We start from the raw sequence: 20848 nt of genomic DNA, 5'->3' as shown, positions 1-20848 counted from the left end.
CTCCTTCTTTTGGCAACGTTTTTGCTGCTGATTTTGCATGGTTGCAATCTTTGCCTTTGTTCTCTTTGCAGTGTTCTGGGGTTCGGCGGTTTTGCGACTTCTTCCTTGTCACTTTTGTGAGGTCTTTGCTGTGAGGTTTTTGCGATGGTTTTTCCGGGTTCTTTCTGCAATGATTTGGTAGTTTTTACCATTGTCGTCCTGGTTGTTTTCGCAACGGCTTTGGTGTTGTTTTTGGGGGTTTTGCAAAGGCGTTTCCTTGATGCCCTTGCTGTGGTTTTGCAGTGGCGGATTGCCTAGTTTGGTTTTGGGGTCACGGAGTTTCGTTGTGGTCCTGGCACATCAGGCAGCCCAGCCCAGCTATGGGGATGCAGGCTGTCCTCGCAAAAGACGGTGGCCCAACACGTGGGCAGGGTCTGGAAAGAAGAGACCACACCTTTGGGCAAAAGGGCCATCGGGGCGACGGGTTTCCCCCCAAGCCGGGCTGTGCTTCCAGATCTCACAACCGGCCCAGCGCGGCAAGTTCCCTTTTCTTTTGGCTGCAGCTGCAGTCGGGGCGGATTCACCTCGGGCAAGCAGCGCTGTGTGGTGGGCACTGAGATTCGCACCCCCCCACGGTGGGGGGGGCACAATCGGCAGACCGGAAAACCGAGCACCCGGTGTGTCTAGGCCAAGAGGCAACCGTGGCTGCGGGAATGGCTGCCGGGCCCAGGGCGGGGCTGGTCCGTGACAGAGCGGGATTCGTTTGGGGGAACCGGGGCCAGGAACGTCCCCTAACCGAGCGCTCAGTGTAAAACAGGACCTGCTCCCGCGACGGGGCCTGAGAGACGCGGCCTGGAGTCACGCTGAACCCTCACCCGGCGCGCGGCTGGAACCCGACGGAGCCAGGGCAGGCCGGGGGCCGGGCGTCGGCACCGACTCCGGGGTGCCCTGGGGCTCAAACACCCCTGGGGGGAAGATACTCAGCACCCCCCGCCACAGCAGGCCAGTGACGCTGCCCATCAGCCGCTTGGAGGAGGGTGGAGAGCAGGGAGCGGCAGGTGGGCGGGGCCTCGGGGGAGGGGGTGGAGTGGAGGCGGGCAGAGTTGGAGTGAGGGCGGAGCCTTGGGGAAGGGGCGGAGCAGGGGCGGGGTCTCAGGGGGAAGGGGCGGAGCAGGGGATAGGGCCACAGTTCAAGCAATTGACTGTACAATTTACCAGTTTACTGACTGTGTATCTCCAGACATCCCTCCTATCTACCCCCTTCTCTATCTCTCTATCTACCCCATCCACCCCCTCTATCTCTCTATCTACCCCCTTCTCTATCTCTCTATCTACCCCCATCCACCCCCTCTATCTCTCTATCTACCCCCTTCTCTATCTCGCTATCTACCCCCATCCACCCCCTCTATCTCTCTATCTACCCCTTCTCTATCTCGCTATCTACCCCCATCCACCCCCTCTATCTCTCTATCTACCCCCTTCTCTATCTCTCTATCTACCCCCATCCACCCCTCTATCTCTCTATCTACCCCCTTCTCTATCTCGCTATCTACCCCCATCCACCCCCTCTATCTCTCTATCTACCCCCTTCTCTATCTCGCTATCTACCCCCATCCACCCCCTCTATCTCTCTATCTACCCCCTTCTCTATCTCGCTATCTACCCCCATCCACCCCCTCTATCTCTCTATCTACCCCCTTCTCTATCTCTCTATCTACCCCCTTCTCTATCTCTCTATGCTACCCCCATCCACCCCCTCTATCTCTCTATCTACCCCCTTCTCTATCTCTCTATCTACCCCCATCCACCCCCTCTATCTCTCTATCTACCCCTTCTCTATCTCGCTATCTACCCCCTTCTCTATCTCTCTATCTACCCCCTTCTCTATCTCTCTATCTACCCCCATCCACCCCCACACGCGCTATCTCAGAGTCTCTCTATCTACCCCCATCCACCCCCTCTATCTCTCTATCTCTATCTATCTATCTATCTATCTATCTATCTATCTATCTATCTATCTATCTATCTATCTATCTATCCATCCCCATTCACCCCATCTATCTATCCCCATCCACCCCATCTATCTATCTATCTATCTATCTATCTATCTATCTATCTATCCCCATCCACCCCCCCCCATCCCTCCCACACACCCCCTCACGCCCCCCACCCCCTGCCCGATTTCTGTCCGGGGGATTTTTCCCAGCTGGGCGGAGTCTCCCCCCCCCCCCCCGCCGTTGCCTTTAACAAAGGACCAGCCGGAGCCGCCGCATCCTTGCGCCGCGCCGGGCCTGGGGCCGCTCCCGGAGCCCATCGCGGGGGGGACCCCCCCGCCCCCCCGCTGCCCCCCCCGCCCTTCGCCCCCCCCCCGCTGCGCCCCCCCACGCGTCCCCTCCCGCTGCCCCCCAGCCCCGCACCCCCGCCCCGGGGCTCGGGGGGATGGATGCGATTTGAGTACTGGGGGGGCCCTGTGCCCCCGATCCCGCCCTGGCCCCCCAGCCCAGCCGGGGCTCTTTACAGTAGGAGCTTAAAGTGCAGCCCCGCCAGCTTCTCTCCCGCGACACACCCAGCCCCCCAATAACCCGCCCAGAGCCCCCCGCTTCCCTGCCCCACGGACCCCAAGTCCCTGCCCCTCAAATCCCGGCCCCACAGCCCCCCAATTCCCAGCACCCCCAGTTCCCACCCCAGCCCCTCCTCATCCTGCCCACTCCCCCAGACACCTCGATACTCCCAGCATCCCCCCCCCACCCGCCCCATTAGGGTCTGCTTCTCATCCCATCCCCCCACCCCCTAATCCTCCCCTCCAGCCTCCCGGCTCCAGCCCCCCACCCCTGCGGCACCTGCCCATCCCCCCGAACCCCACAGCTGCTCCCCAATGGCCTTCCAGGGCCCCAGCCCCGCCCTCCAGACCCAGCTGTGTAGCAATGTTCTGGGGGCACTGACAGGGCTGATCCAGCCCCCCCTGGCAGCTGGGCTGGGGGCGCCCCAGAAATTGTACTGCCCCGCTGGGGTGCAGGGGGGGTCGCCCCAACAGCAGCATCAGCCGGCGCTGGCCCAGACCCCGCCGGCACCGGCCCGAATGACGGTGGAACCCGAACCGGATCGGCCCATCGGCTACGGCGCCTTCGGAGTCGTGTGGTAAGAGCCGGGGGTTGGGGGGCGCAGGGCCGGGCTGGCAGGGGGCTGCGGGTCGGGAGTGGGGGGCCCGGCAGGGTTAGGGGGCAGGGCTGGGCTGGCAGGGGGCTGTGGGTCGGGAGTGAGGGGCCCGGCAGGGTTAGGGGGCAGGGCCGGGCTGGCAGGGGGCTGCGGGTCGGGAGTGGGGGGCCCGGCAGGGTTGGGGGGCAGGGCTGGGCTGGCAGGGGCTGCGGGTCGGGAGTGAGGGGCACCGGCAGGGTTGGGGGGCAGGGCTGGGCTGGCAGGGGGCTGCGGGTCGGGAGTGAGGGGCACCGGCAGGGTTGGGGGGCAGGGCTGGGCTGGCAGGGGCTGCGGGTCGGGAGTGAGGGGCACCCGCAGGGCTGGGGGGCAGGGCTGGGCTGGCAGGGGCTGCGGGTCGGGAGTGAGGGGCACCCGCAGGGTTGGGGGGCAGGGCTGGGCTGGCAGGGGGCTGCGGGTCGGGAGTGAGGGGCACCCGCAGGGCTGGGGGGCAGGGCTGGGCTGGCAGGGGCTGCGGGTCAGGAGTGGGGGGCACCCGCAGGGCTGGGGGCAGGGCTGGGCTGGCAGGGGGCTGCGAGTCGGGAGTGAGGGGCACCGGCAGGGTTGGGGGGCAGGGCTGGGCTGGCAGGGGCTGTGGGTCGGGAGTGAGGGGCACCCGCAGGGCTGGGGGGCAGGGCTGGGCTGGCAGGGGGCTGCGAGTCGGGAGTGAGGGGCACCTGCAGGGCTGGGGGGCAGGGCTGGGCTGGCAGGGGCTGTGGGTCGGGAGTGAGGGGCACCGCGTCCGTCTGTCTCCCCAGGTCGGTCACGGACCCCCGGGACGGGAAGCGGGTCGCTCTGAAGAAGATGCCGAATGTTTTCCAGAATCTCGTCTCCTGCAAACGGGTGTTTCGGGAACTCAAGATGCTCTGTTCCTTCAAACATGAGAACGTGAGGGGGGGCGGGGGGCAGGGGGGCACCAGGATGGGGGGCCTGAGGGTTTGGGAGGGATGGGGCAGGGGTAGCAGTTGTGGGGGGCTGTGGGTTGGATTGAGGGGGGGTGTTTATGAAGCCCTATAATTTACCAGTTTACTGTATGGAGGAGGCTGTGGGGCTGGGGGTTGCAGTGGGGCTGGGGGCTATGGGTCAGTGGGAGGGGCTGTGACAGAGGAGTGGGGGTCGCTGTATGGAGGATGCCGTGGGGCTGGGGGTTGCAGTGGGGGGCAGAGGGGTGGGGCTGGGGGCTCTGGCTGGCCAGTCCTGGGGACGCCATGGGGCTGGCTCTGGGACCCTGTGGGGGTATCTGGGGGCTCCCCTCTTTTGTCTCACCCCCCCCGTCGGTGCCCCTCAGGTGCTGTCAGCGCTGGATATCCTGCAGCCCCCCCAGATCGACTGCTTTGAGGAGATGTATCCGCCCCCGTGGGGGAGGGGCTGGGGGAACCGTGGGGGGCTGCCCTGGGGGGTAACTGGCAGCAGTGGGAGGTGCCGGGGGCGGTTAGGGGTCGGGGGGGTTATCGGGGGCAGCACTTGCAGCTACCCGCTGACAGAGGCGAGGCTGGGGGCAGGGAGCTGGGGGCCCAGGGGGGGGATGGGAGCGGGGGGGCCATGGGGCTCTGCCCCCCGAGCTGCGCCCTTGACCCCGCGCCGGGCGGTAGCTACGTGCTCACGGAGCTGATGCAGAGCGACCTGCACAAGGTGATCGTGTCCCCCCAGCCGCTGAGCGCCGAGCACATCAAGGTCTTCCTCTACCAGATCCTGCGCGGTGAGACCCCGGGCCCCCCCAAACCTCCCAGGCCCCCCAACCCCCCTGGGGCCCCCAAACCTCCCTGGGCCCCCCAAACCTCCCCGGGCCCCCCCAACCTCCCCGGGGCCCCCAAACCTCCCCGGGCCCCCCCAAACCTCCCACACCCCCCGAAACTTCCCAGAGGCCCCCCAACTTCCCAGGCCCCCCCAAACCTCCCTGGGCCCCCCCCAACCTCCCCGGGGCCCCCAAACCTCCCCGGGCCCCCCCCAACCTCCCCGGGCCCCCCCAACCTCCCCAGGCCCCCCCAAACCTCCCACGCCCCCCCCAAACCTCCCTGGGCCCCCCCAACCTCCCCGGGCCCCCCCCAGCCTCCCAGGCCCCCCCCAAACCTCCCCGGGCCCCCCCAACCTCTCTGGGCCCCCCCCAAACCTCCCTGGGCCCCCCCAACCCCCCTGGGGCCCCCCAAACCTCCCTGGGCCCCCCCAAACCTCCCCAGGCCCCCCCCAACCTCCCAGGGACCCCAGAAACCCTCTAGACCCTCCACGGACCCCCAGAGCCTCCCGGAGCCCCCCAGTCTCCACAGTCCCCTCGACCACCACCCCCAGGCTCACCCAATCCCCAGGGCCCCCCAGATATCCATCCTCAGCCACCCCAATACACCATCCCCAGTACACTCCAACCCCCCCCCCCCCCCCCCACCGGGCCACCCTGCCTCCCCCCATATGTCACCGGCCCCTTCTCGGCTCCTGCCCTCCTCCCCCGCTTATCTCGGCACGGGAGGGGAACCTGGGCGGGGTCCGTGAGCAGGAAGAAGGGCAGATTTCAGGGGTCCCCAACCCCCCCCCCCACAACGCTGCCTCCCTCCCTGCAGGTCTGAAATATTTGCACTCGGCCGGCGTTCTCCATCGGGACATCAAGCCGGGGAACCTGCTGGTGAACAGCAACTGCGTCCTCAAGGTGAGAGACGCCCCCCAGCCTCTGGGATGGGACCCAGGCGTCCGGGACGGCTGCCAGAGACCGGGACAGGGGAAGGGACCCAGGCGTCCGGGACGGCTCCCAGACACCGGGACAGGGGAAGGGACCCAGGCGTCCGGGACGGTTCCCAGACGCCGGGACAGGGGAAGGGACCCAGGCGTCCGGGACGGCTGCCAGAGACCGGGACAGGGGAAGGGACCCAGGCGTCCGGGACGGCTCCCAGAGACTGCGACAGGGGAAGGGACCCAGGCGTCCGGGACGGCTGCCAGAGACCGGGACAGGGGAAGGGACCCAGGCGTCCGGGACGGCTGCCAGAGACCGGGACAGGGGAAGGGACCCAGGCGTCCGGGACGGCTCCCAGAGACTGCGACAGGGGAAGGGACCCAGGCGTCCGGGACGGCTGCCAGAGACCGGGACAGGGGAAGGGACCCAGGCGTCCGGGACAGCTGCCAGAGACCGGGACAGGGGAAGGGACCCAGGCGTCCGGGACGGCTCCCAGACACCGGGACAGGGAAAGGGACCCAGGCATCCGGGACGGCTCACAGACACCGGGACAGGGGAAGGAACCCAGGCGTCCGGGACGGCTGCCAGAGAGCGGGACAGGGGAAGGGACCCAGGCGTCCGGGACGGCTGCCAGAGACCGGGACAGGGGAAGGGACCCAGGCGTCCGGGACGGCTGCCAGAGACCGGGACAGGGGAAGGGGACCCAGGCGTCCGGGACGGCTGCCAGAGAGCGGGACAGGGGAAGGGACCCAGGCGTCCGGGACGGCTTGCCAGAGACCGGGACAGGGGAAGGGACCCAGGCGTCCGGGACGGTTCCCAGACGCCGGGGACAGGGGAAGGGACCCAGGCGTCTGGGCCTGTTCCACTAGGGGGCCCTGCAATGCTCCCCAGAAACTGGGATGGGCAGGGGACCCAGGCGTCCGGGTTGGGCTCCCCGCAGCGTTCCCAGGGGGGGACCCAGGCGTCCGGGCTCACCCCCCTCCCCCCGGCAGATCTGCGACTTCGGGCTGGCGCGGCTGGAGGAGCCGGACGAGGGGCAGCCCATGACACAGGAGGTGGTGACCCAGTACTACCGGGCCCCCGAGATCCTCATGGGCACCCCCCACTACGGAGCCCCCGTCGACCTCTGGGCGTCGTCGGCTGCATCTTCGCCGAAGAGAGCTGCTGAGCCGGCGGGTTCTCTTCCAGGCCCCCAGCCCCATCCAGCAGGTGGGGGGATTGGGGGGAGGGGAGGGAGTGGGGGAGGGGATTGGGGGAGGGAGAGGTGAGGAGGGGATCTGGGGGGAGGGGGAGGGAGTGGGGAGGGGATCTGGGGGAGAGGTGGGGAAGGGGATCTGGGGGGAGGGGAGGGAGTGGGGAGGGATTGGGGGAGGGAAGAGGTGAGGAGGGGATCTGGGGGGAGGGGAGGGAGTGGGGAGGGGATCTGGGGGGAGAGGTGGGGAAGGGGATTGGGGGGAGGGGATCTGGGGGGGAGGGGAGGGAGTGGGGAGGGGATTGGGGGAGGGAAGAGGTGAGGAGGGGATCTGGGGGAGGGAGGGGAGGGGAGTGGAGGGGGGATCTGGGGGAGAGGTGGGGAAGGGATTGCGGGGAGGGGATCTGGGGGGAGGGGAGGGGAGTGGGGAGGGGATTGGGGGAGGGAGAGGTGAGGAGGGATCTGGGGGGAGGGGAGGGAGTGGGGAGGGGATCTGGGGGAGAGGTGGGGAAGGGGATTGGGGGGAGGGGATCTGGGGGGAGGGGAGGGAGTGGGGAGGGGATCTGGGGGAGAGGCTAGTGGGGGGTGGGTTGCATGGGGGGAGGCTCTCGCACCCCCCCAATAACTCCCCTCCGCCCCCCGCAGCTGGACCTGATCACCGACCTACTCGGCACCCCCCCCTCCCCACGCCCTGCGCTCGGCCTGCGAGGGGGCCCGGGCCCACGTGCTGCGGGGCGCCCACAAACCGGTGAGACCCCGGGGGGCCGTGGGGGCTGGGGGGAAGGTATGAGGGGGGCTGGGGGAAGCGGGGGGCTGGGCTGGGGGAAGCAGGGGGCTGGGCGGGGGAAGCGGGGGGCTGGGGGAAGCGGGGGGCTGGGCGGGGGGGCTGGGGGGACGACCCCCACTCAGGCTCCGTGTCCGTCCGTCCGTCCAGCCCGCGCTGTCCGTGCTGCACTTGCTGTCGGGGGAGGCGACCCATGAGGCCGTTCACCTCCTCTGCCGTCTGCTGGTCTTCGACCCCGTGAGTCGCCCGGACGCCGGTGGTCCCTGGGAGCGCTGGGGGTTCCCTGCCCGGACCGCCGGGGGTCCCTGGGAGCGCTGGGGGTTCCCTGCCCTGACATTGGGGTCCCTGGGAGTAGTGGGGGTTTCCCTGCCCGGACGCCGGGGGTCCCTGGGAGCGCTGGGGGTTCCCCGACCGGACACCGGGGTCCCCGGGAGCGCTGGGGGTTCCCCGCCCGGATGCCAGGGTCCCTGGGAGTGCTGGGATTACCCCCCCCGGACGCCGGGGTCCCTGGGAGTAATGGGATTACCCCCCCCCGGATGCCGGGGTCCCTGGGAGTGCTGGGGGTTCCCTGCCCTGACATTGGGGTCCCCGGGAGCACTGGGGGTTCCCTGCCCGGACACCGGGGTCCCCTGGGAGTAGTGGGGGTTCCCCGCCCGGACGCCTCGGTCCCCCGGGAGCGCTGGGGGTTCCCTGTCCGGACGCCGGGGTCCCTGGGAGCGCTGGGGGTTCCCCGACCGGACGCCGGGGTCCCTGGGGAGCGCTGGGGGGTCCCCCCCGGACGCCGGGGTCCCACGCTGGCTCTCGGCAGGCCCGGCGGATCTCGGCGCGGGAGGCTCTGGCCCACCCGTACCCTGCAGGAGGGGCGACTCCGCTTCCACACGACCATCTGCCGCTGCTGCCCCCCGCCTGGCCTCGGGGCGCGTCTACGCCCCCGACTTGGAGCCCCCCGCAGCCCCCCCGCTTCGACGACGCCGACGAGCGGGCCCTGCGCTCCGTCTGGCAGGCCAAAGGTGACCCCCGCCGCCCCCGTCACCCCCATTCGCCCCCCGTCACCCCCCCGTGGCCCCCTGTCGCCCCCTGTCACCCCCCGCCGGGCCCCACACGCTGCCCCCGCCGCCCCCCCGTCACCCCCCCATTCGCCCCCCGTCGCCCCCCGCGGCCCCCTGTCACCCCCCCGCAGCCCCCCCGTCGCCCCCCCATTCGTCCCCTGTCGCCCCCCGTCACCCCCATTCGCCCCCCGTCGCCCCCCGCGGCCCCCTGTCACCCCCCGCGGCCCCCCGTCGCCCCCATTCGCCCCCCGCCGCCCCCCGTCACCCCCCATTCGCCCCCCGTCGCCCCCCGCGGCCCCCTGTCACCCCCCGCAGCCCCCCGTCGCCCCCATTCGCCCCCCGTCACCCCCCATTCGCCCCCCGTCGCCCCCCACGGCCCCTTGTCACCCCCCCGCGGCCCCCCGTCGCCCTCATTCGCCCCCCGTCGCCCCCCACGGCCCCCTGTCGCCCCCCATTCGCCCCCTGCGGCCCCCTGTCGCCCCCTGTCACCCCCCGCCAGGCCCCACACGCTGCCCCCCGCCGCCCCCCATCACCCCCCATTCGCCCCCGCTGTCGGCCCCCTGTCGCCCCCTCGCCCCCCGTCGCCCCCCGCCTGCCCCCTGTCGCCCCCCGCGGCCCCCCATCGCCCCCTGTCACCCCCCGCCAGGCCCACACACTGCCCCCCGTCGCCCCCCATTCGCACCCCCGTCGCCCCCACACGCTGACCTCCCCCGCCGGCCCCCCACTGCCCCCCGCTTCACATACTGACCCCCCCCGCCAGGCCCCCAGTTGTCCCCCCACACTGACCCTCCCCACTGGGGACCCCCGTCGCCCCCACATGCTGATAAGCCGCCCGCCGCCCACACACACTGAGCCCCCCACCAGCGCCTGCTGCCCCCCCACCGGGCCCCCACACTGCCCCCCCCCGCTGGGCTCCCGCTGCCCCCCCGCTGTCCCCACACTCTGACCCCCCCCACAGGGCCCTCCATTGCCCCCCCACACTGACCCTCCCCCGCCAGGCCCCCATCGCCCCCACATGCTGCCTCTCCCCCACTGGGGACCCCCCTTCACCCCCACACACTGGACCCTTCCTGCCGTGGTCCCCTGCTGTCCCCCATCACCCCACACACTGACCTACCCCTGGGGCCCCCACAGCCCCCCTAAAACTGACCCTCATCCCCTGGGACCTCCTGCTGTGACCCCAAACCCCTGATACCCCTCACAGCCCCCCCAAACACCAGCCCCCCTTGCATGAACCCCCATAGACTCCCTCTAGCTCCCACAGCCACCCTCCACCCCCACAAGGGACCCTCCCGGTTTGGATCTGTTCCCCCCACCTCCTCTCCAGCCCCCCCAGTGAATTCCCCCCGTGGCCCCCCCGGATCTGAAGCTGCCCCCCTCTTTCGCAGAGCTGGTTCACAGCTTCATCCTGGATCAGCAGAAGGGGACGCGGGTCCCACTGTGCATCAACCCCAACTCGGCCGCCTTCAAAACCTTCATCCGGTGAGTGCCCCCCGCCCCACGGCGCCCCCCCGCCGGCCTCCACCCCACAGCGCCCCCCGCCCCACGGCGCCCCCCCGCCGGCCTCCGCCCCACGGTGCCCCCCCACCAGCCTCTGCCCCACAGCACCCCCTGCCCCACGGCGCCCCCCCGCCGGCCTCCACCCCACAGCGCCCCCCGCCCCACGGCGCCCCCCCCGCCAGCCTCCGCCCCACGGTGCCCCCCCACCAGCCTCTGCCCCACAGCACCCCCCGCCCCACGGCGCCCCCCCCGCCGGCCTCCACCCCACAGCGCCCCCCGCCCCACGGCGCCCCCCCACCGGCCTCCGCCCCACGGTGCCCCCCCACCAGCCTCTGCCCCACAGCACCCCCCGCCCCACGGCACCCCCCCGCCGGCCTCCACCCCACAGCGCCCCCCGCCCCACGGCGCCCCCCCGCCGGCCTCCGCCCCACGGCGCCCCCCCCACCGGCCTCCGCCCCACAGCACCCCCCACCCCACGGCGCCCCCCCGCCGGCCTCCGCACCATGGCGCCCCCCGCCACCCTCCGCCCCACAGCGCCCCCCACCCCATGGCGCCCCCCCACCGGCCTGCGCCCCACAGCACCTTCACCCCATCCCACAGCCAGCCCCCCACCCTGCTGCCCACGGCTCCCCCGCCAGCCCCCCGTGCTGCATTCGAACGCTCGTCTCCCCGCAGGTCGACGGCCTGGCATTCGTCGAAAGTTTCGAAGAAGGACGAGAGATGAAGGCGGCTGGCAGCAGATTTGGGGTTCGGGGGTGGCCAGACGGAAAGAGAAAGGGGGGGACGGAGCCAGCCGGCCGCGGCGGGACACACCCCGAATTGCCTGCTGAACTGGTGGGGAAAAGACCAAGGGTCCTGGAGCTGAAATCAAAGGGACCCCTCGAGTCCCGTGCCGCAACACAGCCGCCCCAGCCCCCCCAAACCTCCCTGCACCCCCAAACCCCCTGAGTCTGCACTGGGAATACGGCACCCCCTGAGCCCCCCTAAACCCCCTGAGTTTGCACTGGAAAAATGAACCCCACCGCACCCCCAAATTCCTTTGAGCCTGCACTGGAAATGAGACTCCCCGTCTCTTGCCTCAGCAACCCCAAATTCCCCTGTCTCTGCACTGGAAAGCTGAGCCCCCCAAACCACCCCACAGCACCCCCAAAGTCCTCGTAGTTTGCACTGTCAATGCCCCCACCCCCGAACCTGCCCTGTGCTCCTCATTTCCCCTGCGTCTGCTCAGGAAACGACACCCCCCCTGACCCCCCAAAACTTCCCCCAAGCACCCCTGAATCTCTCTGAGTCTGCACTAGAAACAAACCTACCTTGAGCCCCAAATCCCTCCCATGCCCCACCCCCAAGCTCCCCTGAGGCTGCACTGGAGCCAGGAACCCCCAAAACCAGCCCTTCCCCCCCAAATTCCCAAGGCTGCACTGTGAATACAGCCCCCCCTCCTGTCCCTTTAATGCTGCCCCAACTTCTCAGCCCTGCGCCCCCTCTTTCCCCAGCCCCACCCCAGCAACCCCCGGGGCCCCATTTCAGCCCCCAACCACTGACCTCCCCCCAGGAGTTCTCCCCCCAACCAGCCAGCGCCCCACAGCGCCCCCCACTGGGAGAGGCTGGGAATTTGTATGAATTCACGGCTCCCAAAATCCCCCCCCCCCCCGCTGGTTTTTCGTTGCAAAGGGGGCGACCGAAAAGACCCTGGAAACTTGGGCCGCTCGGGCGCGGGGTTGGGGGCTTCGTAACTGAATCGAACCTGCCGGCTCGGCATTAAATTCTGCTGGCGCGTTCGCGGCCGGGCTTTTCCTTCCAGACGCGGCTGCTTCTGGGGTGGGGCCACTGGTGATACGGGGGGACCCCTCGCCCGGCGCCGGGACGTGGCCCCTCTGGGGCGGGGGGGGGAGGGCTGGGCACACGGGGGACCCCTCGCCCGGCGCCGGGACGTGGCCCCTCTGGGGCGGGGGGGGAGGGCTGGGCACACGGGGGACCCCTCGCCCGGCGCCGGGACGTGGCCCCTCTGGGGCGGGGGGGGAGGGCTGGGCACACGGGGGACCCCTCGCCCGGCACCGGGACGTGGCCCCTCTGGGGCGGGGGGGGAGGGCTGGGCACACGGGGGACCCCTCGCCCGGCGCCGGGTCGTGGCCCCCTCTGGGGCGGGGGAGGGGGGGCTGGGCACACGGGGGACCCCTCGCCCGGCGCCGGGACGTGGCCCCTCTGGGGCGGGGGGGGAGGGCTGGGCACACGGGGGACCCCTCGCCCGGCGCCGGGTCGTGGCCCCTCTGGGGCGGGGGGGGGGCTGGGCACACGGGGACCCCTCGCCCGGCGCCGGACGTGGCCCCTCTGGGGCGGGGGGGGAGGGCTGGGCACACGGGGGACCCCTCGCCCGGCGCCGGGGTCGTGGCCCCTCTGGGGCGGGGGGGGAGGGCTGGGCACACGGGGGACCCCTCGCCCGGCGCCGGGTCGTGGCCCCTCTGGGGCGGGGGGGGGAGGGCTGGGCACACGGGGGACCCCTCGCCCGGCGCCGGGTCGTGGCCCCTCTGGGGTGGGGAGGGGGGGCTGGGCACACGGGGGACCCCTCGCCCTGCGCCGGGCTCCTGTCAACGAATAAATCCTCTGGGTCCCCAGCGGGCGGAGAGTCCCGGCTGCCTGCGGAGTCGGGGGGCAGGACCCTCTGGCCCCCCCAGGACCCCGCCTGGGCGGACTCGCGGTGGGCAGCGCCCAGAGGGGCAGAGGAGGCTGGAGGCTCCGGGGTCAGACCCAGGAAGGTGGAGCCGGGTGAGCTGTGTGTCCTGCAGGACAGGCTGCTGCCCGAGAGGAGACTCCCCAGAGTCCTGCCCGGCTCCGGAGGGAGCAGGTCCCGAGCATCGCCCCGGTAGTCGCCCGCCACCCCAATGAAAGCCTGGGGGGCAGGCCCAGCTCTGACCACCCCCACCTTGGCCGGCTCTGGCTTTAGGCAGCCGCCCCCCACCTTGTGGCCCAGGTACGACACCTCGGCCAGCCCCACCTGGCACTTGCCAGCTTTTCCATCCTGGAGGTGACCCGGCCCCCTCTCTCCTGGGACACGTGGTCCTCCCAGGTCTGGCTAAAGACACGGATGTCATGGAAATCCGCCATGGCCAAACTCTCCCTCCCCCTCAGGAGCGGGTCCGCCAGGCGCTGGAAGGTGGCCGGTGCCCCCGTTAGGCCGAAAGGCAGGGCCAGGAACTCGCAGAGCCCCGGGGGGTGACAGAAGCAGATTGCAGTCGGGCATCCGGATCCCCAGGTACTTGCCAGTAGCCCTTGGTGAGATCCATGACCCCACCCCCCAGCTCGTCTAGAAGCTCGTCAGGCCCAGGCGTGGGGGTGGGCATTGAACTTGGTGATGGCCTTAGGCCTCCGGTAATCCACACAAAACCGGATCAACCCGTCTTCCTTGGGGATCAGCAGCATGGGAGAGGCCCGAGGGTTGGGGGACGGCTGGATCACCCCTAAAGCCAACATGTTCTTGACCTCTCTCTCCAGGTCCTGGGCTGTTTTCCCAGTGACCCAAAATGGGGAGCATCTTACCGGGGGTGGGCTCCTGTCTCCAGCTGGTGGGCGGCCGGCTTAGGGAGCCCAGGCCAGTTGGAGAACAGCTCCTGGTAGGAACCCAGCGCCCCTCGGGTCTCCGTCTGGGGGCGGGCGTAAGCTCGTCTGAGAGGGGAACTGATCCCGGCAAAGGGCTGGCCCCCTGTCTCAGGAAATAGATCCACCTGGGGATCCTCTCCCTGCTCCCCCACTGGCCACACACGGCCAGGACCAGCCTCTCCCGGTCCCAGTGCGGCTTCGTCAGGCTGGCCTGGCCCACCCGGTGGCTGTGAGCCCGGTTGGGCCGCTCGGCTACACGGTCCACCTCGTTCAGCTGCTGGATGACCTCAAAGGGCCCGTCGCAGGGGGCTGTGGTTTGTTCTGTCTCTCGGGGATGAGCAGCATCCCCTGGACCCGGTGGCGTAGGTGCGGGCCCGTGCGGAGCGGCCGAACCAGGCTTTCTGCTTCCCTTGGGCCCTGGCCGGGTTTCCCCCCGGCCAAGCCCGCGAGCTTTGCCCGGAGAGTCAGGCCATGCCCCACCACTGATTCTCCATCGGGGGAGGCCGTCCCCTCCCACTCGCCCCGCATCAGGTCCAGGGGGCCCCTCACTCCCCTCCCGAAGAGCAACTCGAACGGAGAGAACCCGGTCGACTCCGGGGGCACCTCCCTGTACGCGAACAGCAGGTGAGGTAAGGACTTGTCCCAGTCCTGTGGGTGCTGGTCCATAAAGGTTTTCAGCATCATCTTCAGCGTCCCATTGAACCTCTCCACCAGCCCGTTGGACTGGGGGTGATACGCTGAGGCCCAGTCGTGCCGGACCCCACATTTCTCCCACAAGCACCGGAGCAGGGCCGACATGAAGTTGGAGCCTTGGTCTGTCAAGACTTCCTTGGGGAACCCCACTCGGCTGAAAATGGTCAGGAGCGCGTCGGCCACGGTGTCGCTTCAATGGAAGCTCAGGGCACTGCCTCGGGGTAGCGGGTGGCAAAATCTACCACCCCCAGAATGTATTTCTTCCCCGACCGGGTCGTCCTGCTGAGAGGCCCCACGATGTCCATGGCCACCTTCTGGAAAGGCTCCTCTATGATGGGCAAAGGTCTCAAAGCCGCTTTCCCCTTGTCTCGGGCCTTCCCCACCCTCTGACAGGGGTCGCAGGATCGGCAATGCTGCCGGACCGTGGTAAAGACCCCGGGGCCAGTAAAAGTTCTGTAGCAACCTCTGCCGGGTGCGCCGGATTCCCTGGTGCCCTGCGAGGGGGATGTCATGGGCAGGTGCAGGAGCCTGCGGCGATACTTCTGGGGGACCCCCAGCTGCCTCCTGATCCCACAGGACTCTACTTCCCCTGGGGGAGCCCATTCTCGGTACAGGAACCCCTTCTCCCACAGGAACCTCTCCTGGCAGCCTCTCCTCATGGTCCGTCCCACCCTGAGGTCGGCCAGGTCCCTGAGCTTCCGCAAGGAGGGATCTTTCCTCAACTCGGCCTGGAACTCAGCGGCTGGGGCAGGGACGGGGCCCGGTTCCCTCTCGCTGGCCAGGTCTGAGGCCTCCGCCTCTCTGAGCCGTGCCCCTCGGCCCTCCCTCCCCACCAGGGTAGGGTCCTGCGCCTCCGGTGTGATACCCTCCCCGAGGTCAGGGCGCAGTGCCCCTCGCCGGCTCTGGCTACGCGTCACAACCAGGGCGGCCTGGGGCTTGCTTGGCCAGTCCTCTAGGTCTCCCCCCATCAAAACCTCAGTGGGCAAATGGTGGTGCACCCCCACCTCCTTGGGGCCCTCCTTGGCCCCCCCATTTCAGGTGTACCCTTGCCACGGGCACCTTAAATGGGGTCCCGCCCACCCCTGTCAGGGTCAGATAGGTGTTGGGCACCACCCGATCTGGGGCCACCACCTCGGGCCGGGCCAGCGTCACCTCCGCGCCCGTATCCCAGTATCCATTGACCTTCCTCCCATCCACCTCCAGGGGAACAAGGCACTCTCTCCGGAGGGACAGCCCCGCGCCCACCCTGTAAAACTGAGCACCCTGAGTCCAGAGCCTCCAGCCCTCTGGCGGAGCTGGCCTGGGGTACTCTTCCCTCCGGGGCAGGTGGTAAACTGGTAGGCCCCCTTTCCTGGGTCGTCTGCCCCTCGTCCAGCTGGGTCCCTACCCAGTTAACCCTGGGTAGGTTGGGTCTGCTCAGTCTGTCCCTGAGCCCGGGGGCACTGGGTCCGTACGTGGCCTCTCTGGCCACAGTGATAGCAGCTCAGGTCACGTTGGGCCCCTCGAGCGGGTCGGAGGGGCCCGACGCCAGGCGTTCCCCGTGGGAGGGGGTTCCCCCTATTTCCCCCTGGGAGGTCCCGTGGTGACTCTCTCTCTGCATCGGGGGGGGCCTGTTCTTTTGGGGCTCCTCCCGGCTACCCCCTGACCGACTGTTCACAAACTCGTCGGCCAGCTGCCCTGCGTGCTGGGGGTTCTCGAGCTTTTTGTCCACCAGCCACAGCCTCAGGTCGGAAGGGCACTGATCATACAGCTGCTCCAGTACGATTAGGTCCAGCAGGTCCTCTTTAGCTCGGGCCCCAGCTGTCCACTTGCGGGCATACCCCTGCATCCGGTTGGCCAGTTGTAGGTAGGTGACCTCAGGCGTTTTACGCTGACTCCGGAACCTTCTCCGGTACATCTCGGGGGTCAGCCCAAACTCACGGAGCAGGGCCTGCTTGAACAGTTCATAGTCCCCTGCTCCGGCCCTGTCATTCGGCTGTGCACCTCTGTGACGATGTGACGCAGCAGGGAGGGGGCAGTGTTGACCTGGGAATGTGACCGGGGGGGGGGGCATGTGAACATGGGACTCGGCGGCGGGGGGGGGGGGGGGAGAGCGTGACACCTCTGCCCGGGAATGTGAACAGAGGCTGCAGGAGGGGGCCTGCTGGGGGGGTTTAGTTTCAGTTTGGGGCTGGGTGGAGGAATGCAGGGAACCCCAGGGCTGGGGTCTAAGCTCCCTGCTCCCCCAGAAGGACGTGACTGAGGGGGTCCTGGGTGTACCCACAAGCTCTGTTGTGGACTGTGTTCCTGTTGTCCAATAAACCTTCTGTTTTACTGGCTGGCTGAGAGTCTCAGTGGATCCCAGGAAGAGGGGTGCAGGGCCTGGACTCCCCCACACTCCGTGACAACTGGTGGCAGCGGTGGGATGTCCTGCACCCCGTGGACGGCGCTTCCTGCCGTAAGTGACTGGGGAGCAGTAAAACGAAGGGGAATTGACGGGGACCAGGCGTGATGAAGATTCAGAGAGAGACGGTTTCGGGGGGCGGTTAACCCCTGGAATGTGTGACCAGAGAGAAAGACTTTTGCAGTAACAGGGTCCCCGGGGGATTGCAGCGAGCGGTCCCAGGGGCGGAGGAATCTGCAGCTCGACCCTGGCAAAGAGTCGGTGACCTCAAGAAGGACCGGCACACGAGGGGGCTTTTCCTGGAAACCGTGGGGAAGCTGCCCGGCCTGCGAGGGGCCAGCAGGGAGATGTACGCTAAACGCCTGAAGAGCGACCTGGTGGAGCTGTGCAGGCAGAGGGGGCTGCGCATCGGGAGGTCCACCAAGGAACAGCTGATTGCCCAGCTGGAGGAGAGGGATCGCTTGGATGACCCGATCCCTGTCCCTGAGGGAAGGCGCCTGGCAGACGCAGCGTGGGCCCTGGGGCCTGACCGGGCTGGGAGGGGTCAGACCGCTGCTGAGGACACCCCGAGACCCTTCCTACCTATGTCCGGGGGAGGGGTTGGGGGAAGCCCGGCGAATACCGAGGGCACCCTGACCCCGGCACCCAGCAGGGGATCCTCCCGGCGGAGCTCCCCATCCCTGGAGCGGAGGCGGCTGGAATGGGAGAGGGAGATGAAAATGAGGGAGCTGGAGGATCATGAAAAACAACATAAGCGTGAGCAGGAGGAGAAGGAGAGGGAGCGTCAGGAGAAGGAGAGGGAGGGGTCAGGAGAAGGAGAGGGAGGGTCAGGAGAAGGAGAGGGAGCGTCAGGAGAAGGAGAGGGAGCATCAGGAGAAGGAGAAACAAAGGCATCATGAACTGGAGCTGGCCAGGCTGAGGAGCAGTGGGGCGCCGGCTGCGGTGAGTGAGGGGGGACCCAAGACTGCAAGGAGCTTTGATAAGTGGCTCCTGGCCCAGCGGAAGGAGGGGGAGGACATAGATAGCTTCCTGACGGCCTTTGAGAATGCCTGCGAGATGCACAGGGTTGACCCCGCAGACAGGCTCCAGTTCCTCACCCCCTTACTGGACCCCAAAGCCGGGAGGTGTACAGCCGGAGGACAGGGCCGGGAAGGGGCTGTCATGGAGTGGGGGGGAGTCCAGGCCCTGCCCCCCACTTCCCGGGATTCCCCGAGACTCTCAGCCAGCCAGTAACACAGAAGGTTTATTGGACAACAGGAACACAGTCCACAACAGAGCTTGTGGGTACAACCAGGACCCCTCAGTCACGTCCTTCTGGGGGGCAGGGAGCTTAGACCCCAGCCCTGGGGTTCCCTGTGTTCCTCCGCCCAGCCCCAAACTGACACTGAACCCCCCCAGCAGGCCCCCTCCTGCCGCCTCCGTCCACATTCCCGGGCAGAGGTGTCCCCGTCCCCCTCCCGGCTCAGGGGACAGGCTCTCAGGTCTCCCCTCCCCAGGGCCCAGTCCCAGGTCAACGCCCCCCTCCCCGCTGTCCCATCCCCCACAGGCGGGGACCTCCAGCCAAGCTGGGCGCAGGTTTGAGACAGGAAGTGCCGGAGACGCGGGAGCCCGAAGGGAGGGGCCTGACCTGGGAGCAGGCCAGGACGCCTGGGTCCCCGCAGGGCTCTGAGGACAGGGTACCCCCCTCCGAGCCCCTCCCCAGCCCCAGAAGCCGTTTCCATCACGTCAGTGGCGCTGGCGGCCCGGGGCAGGAAACGCGGCGTCACGCCATCGACCACATCCCCCCCCAGCCCCGCCCGGCTCCCGACACGGCCCCGGCCAGCCATGGGGCACCGCCCGGCCCAGCCCGCGGGCCCTCGCCAGCCCCCACGAGTCGCTGGCTCACCGGGCACCCACCACTCCCGGCCCTGACGTGAGTACCCCATGGCCCATCCCCCGCTTCGGAGCCGGCGGCCCCCCCCAGAGGGGACAGGCCCCCCGTCCCATCCCCCGCACCGCCGAGTCCCCTGCCCCGGGGCCAGATCAGAGGCCCCCCCCCCGAGAGGGGACAGGCCCCCCGTCCCATCCCCCGCACCCCCGAGTGCCCTGCCCCGGGGCCAGATCAGAGCCCCCCCCCCAGAGGGGACAGGCCCCGCGTCCCATCCCCCGCACCCCCGAGTCCCCTGCCCGGGGCCAGATCAGAGCCGCCCCCCCCCCGAGAGGGGACAGGCCCCGCGTCCCATCCCCCGCACCCCCGAGTGCCCTGCCCCGGGGCCAGGTCAGAGCCGCCCCCCCCCAGAGGGGACAGGCCCCGCGTCCCATCCCCCGCACCCCCCGAGTCCCCTGCCCCGGGGCCAGATCAGAGCCCCCCCAGAGGGGACAGGCCCCGCGTCCCATCCCCCGCACCCCCGAGTGCCCCTGCCCCGGGGCCAGATCAGAGCCGCCCCCCCCCCCGAGAGGGGACAGGCCCCGCGTCCCATCCCCCGCACCCCCGAGTCCCCTGCCCCGGGGCCAGATCAGAGCCGCCCCCCCCCCGAGAGGGGACAGGCCCCGCGTCCCATCCCCCGCACCCCCGAGTCCCCTGCCCCGGGGCCAGATCAGAGCCGCCCCCCCCCCCCAAGAGGGGACAGGCCCCGCGTCCCATCCCCCGCACCCCCGAGTCCCCTGCCCCGGGGCCAGATCAGAGCCGCCCCCCCCCAGAGGGGACAGGCCCCGCGTCCCATCCCCCACACCCCCGAGTCCCCTGCCCTGGGGCCAGATCAGAGCCGCCCCCCCCCCAGAGGGGACAGGCCCTGGGTCCCCCCCCGCCCCGCAGCCAGTCCTGGGTCAGAGCTGGGACCTCCCCCCCACGAACCCCCCCATTTATCTCCCCATCTCTCTCTCTCTGCAGCGGCTCGCCGACGATGCCCCCGTCTCTGCCCCCCGTCCCCGCGCTCCCGCCCCCCTTCGCCGCCCCCCGCCCCGCCCTGCGTCCCCCTGCCTGGCGGCCATGCTGGCGCTGGCCGGGGTGGCCGGCCTCTTCGCCGTGCTCTCGGCCCTGCTGGGCGAGCGGCTCTTCCGGGCCGCCCGGGCCCGGGGGGTGCCCAACGTGTGGCGCCGGGGGGGGGGGCGCTGTGGATCGAGCCGGCGGCCCCGCCCCAGCCGGACGGAGCCCCCCAGCCGGACGGAGCCCCCCAGGCGGAGGCGGGCGAGCTGTGGATCCCGCGGCCCACGCCCCGGCGCCGAGGACTGGTACCGGGGGCCGGCCGGCAGCACCGCGGCCTTGTGGGACGCCGAGGGCGCCGGCCTGGGGGGCCCAGCCCCACGTCACCCTGCAGGACATCTCCGACTTCTTCCGGCGAGGAGGGGGCGGCCTGGGGAGGGGGCCGTGAGCACAGGCGCGGGGGGGGGCATCAGGAGGCAACCCCCCCCCCCCGTGGCCCCCAGAAGCAGCATTCACCCCATGGATGTTGGGGCTGAGCTGAGATTTTGGGGGGACACCTTGAAAACTCTGGGGCGCCCCACAAGCCCGCTGAGGACCCCCCCCCCATTGTCCCCTGGCACGGGGCTCTGTTTGCCCCATCCACTGCTACTTCTCTCCTGCCAGGGGGCTCAGCCGGGCCTGCACCCCCCCGACCTCCCCCCCACCCGCCATGGGGCACAGAGACACGGGGAATTTCGGCCAGCGGCCAGTTCACGGGGCTACGGACAAGTGCAGAAGTGGCCGAAGCTCCTGGCTCCGTTAACAACCCCTGGGGGGGCGCGGGGGGCTCGGTGTGTCCCCCATTCACCCCCCCGCCTGCTTTGCCGCGGCTGCCCAGAGCACGGCCTGGGGGGCTCGGCCAGGCACTCTGAGATAGCGCGT

At 69.9% G+C, this 20848-nt stretch overlaps 2 protein-coding genes across 2 annotated transcripts in view; both read left to right on the top strand.

Moving 5' to 3' along the window:
- The first annotated feature begins 2232 nt into the window (after window positions 1-2232).
- On the top strand, window positions 2233-11166 carry LOC140912282 (serine/threonine-protein kinase NLK2-like). The gene is given in 17 exon segments (XM_073346461.2): window positions 2233-3117; window positions 3930-4059; window positions 4460-4515; window positions 4764-4870; window positions 5724-5809; window positions 6823-6963; window positions 6966-6986; window positions 6989-7039; window positions 7668-7709; window positions 7711-7770; window positions 7957-8043; window positions 8615-8656; window positions 8658-8705; window positions 8707-8760; window positions 8762-8816; window positions 10244-10337; window positions 11031-11166. Coding segments are annotated over 17 exon segments (1386 nt in total). The 5' UTR covers window positions 2233-2854; the 3' UTR covers window positions 11080-11166.
- Window positions 11167-15052: 3886 nt separating this feature from the next.
- The window catches only part of C6H16orf54 (chromosome 6 C16orf54 homolog), a 14788-nt gene continuing 8992 nt past the window's right edge, over window positions 15053-20848 (top strand). Inside the window, exons 1-3 of the mRNA XM_078853027.1 lie at window positions 15053-15068; window positions 18717-18937; window positions 19895-20846. Of these exons, the coding sequence (XP_078709153.1) occupies window positions 15053-15068; window positions 18717-18937; window positions 19895-20846 (1189 nt within the window). The remainder of the gene's footprint in view (window positions 15069-18716; window positions 18938-19894; window positions 20847-20848) is intronic.

This window comes from Lepidochelys kempii, chromosome 6, assembly GCF_965140285.1.
Source record: "Lepidochelys kempii isolate rLepKem1 chromosome 6, rLepKem1.hap1, whole genome shotgun sequence".
NCBI lineage: Eukaryota > Metazoa > Chordata > Testudines > Cheloniidae > Lepidochelys > Lepidochelys kempii.
Note: the sequence above shows the minus strand (reverse complement) of the source record. Positions and strands in the feature narration are given on the sequence as shown.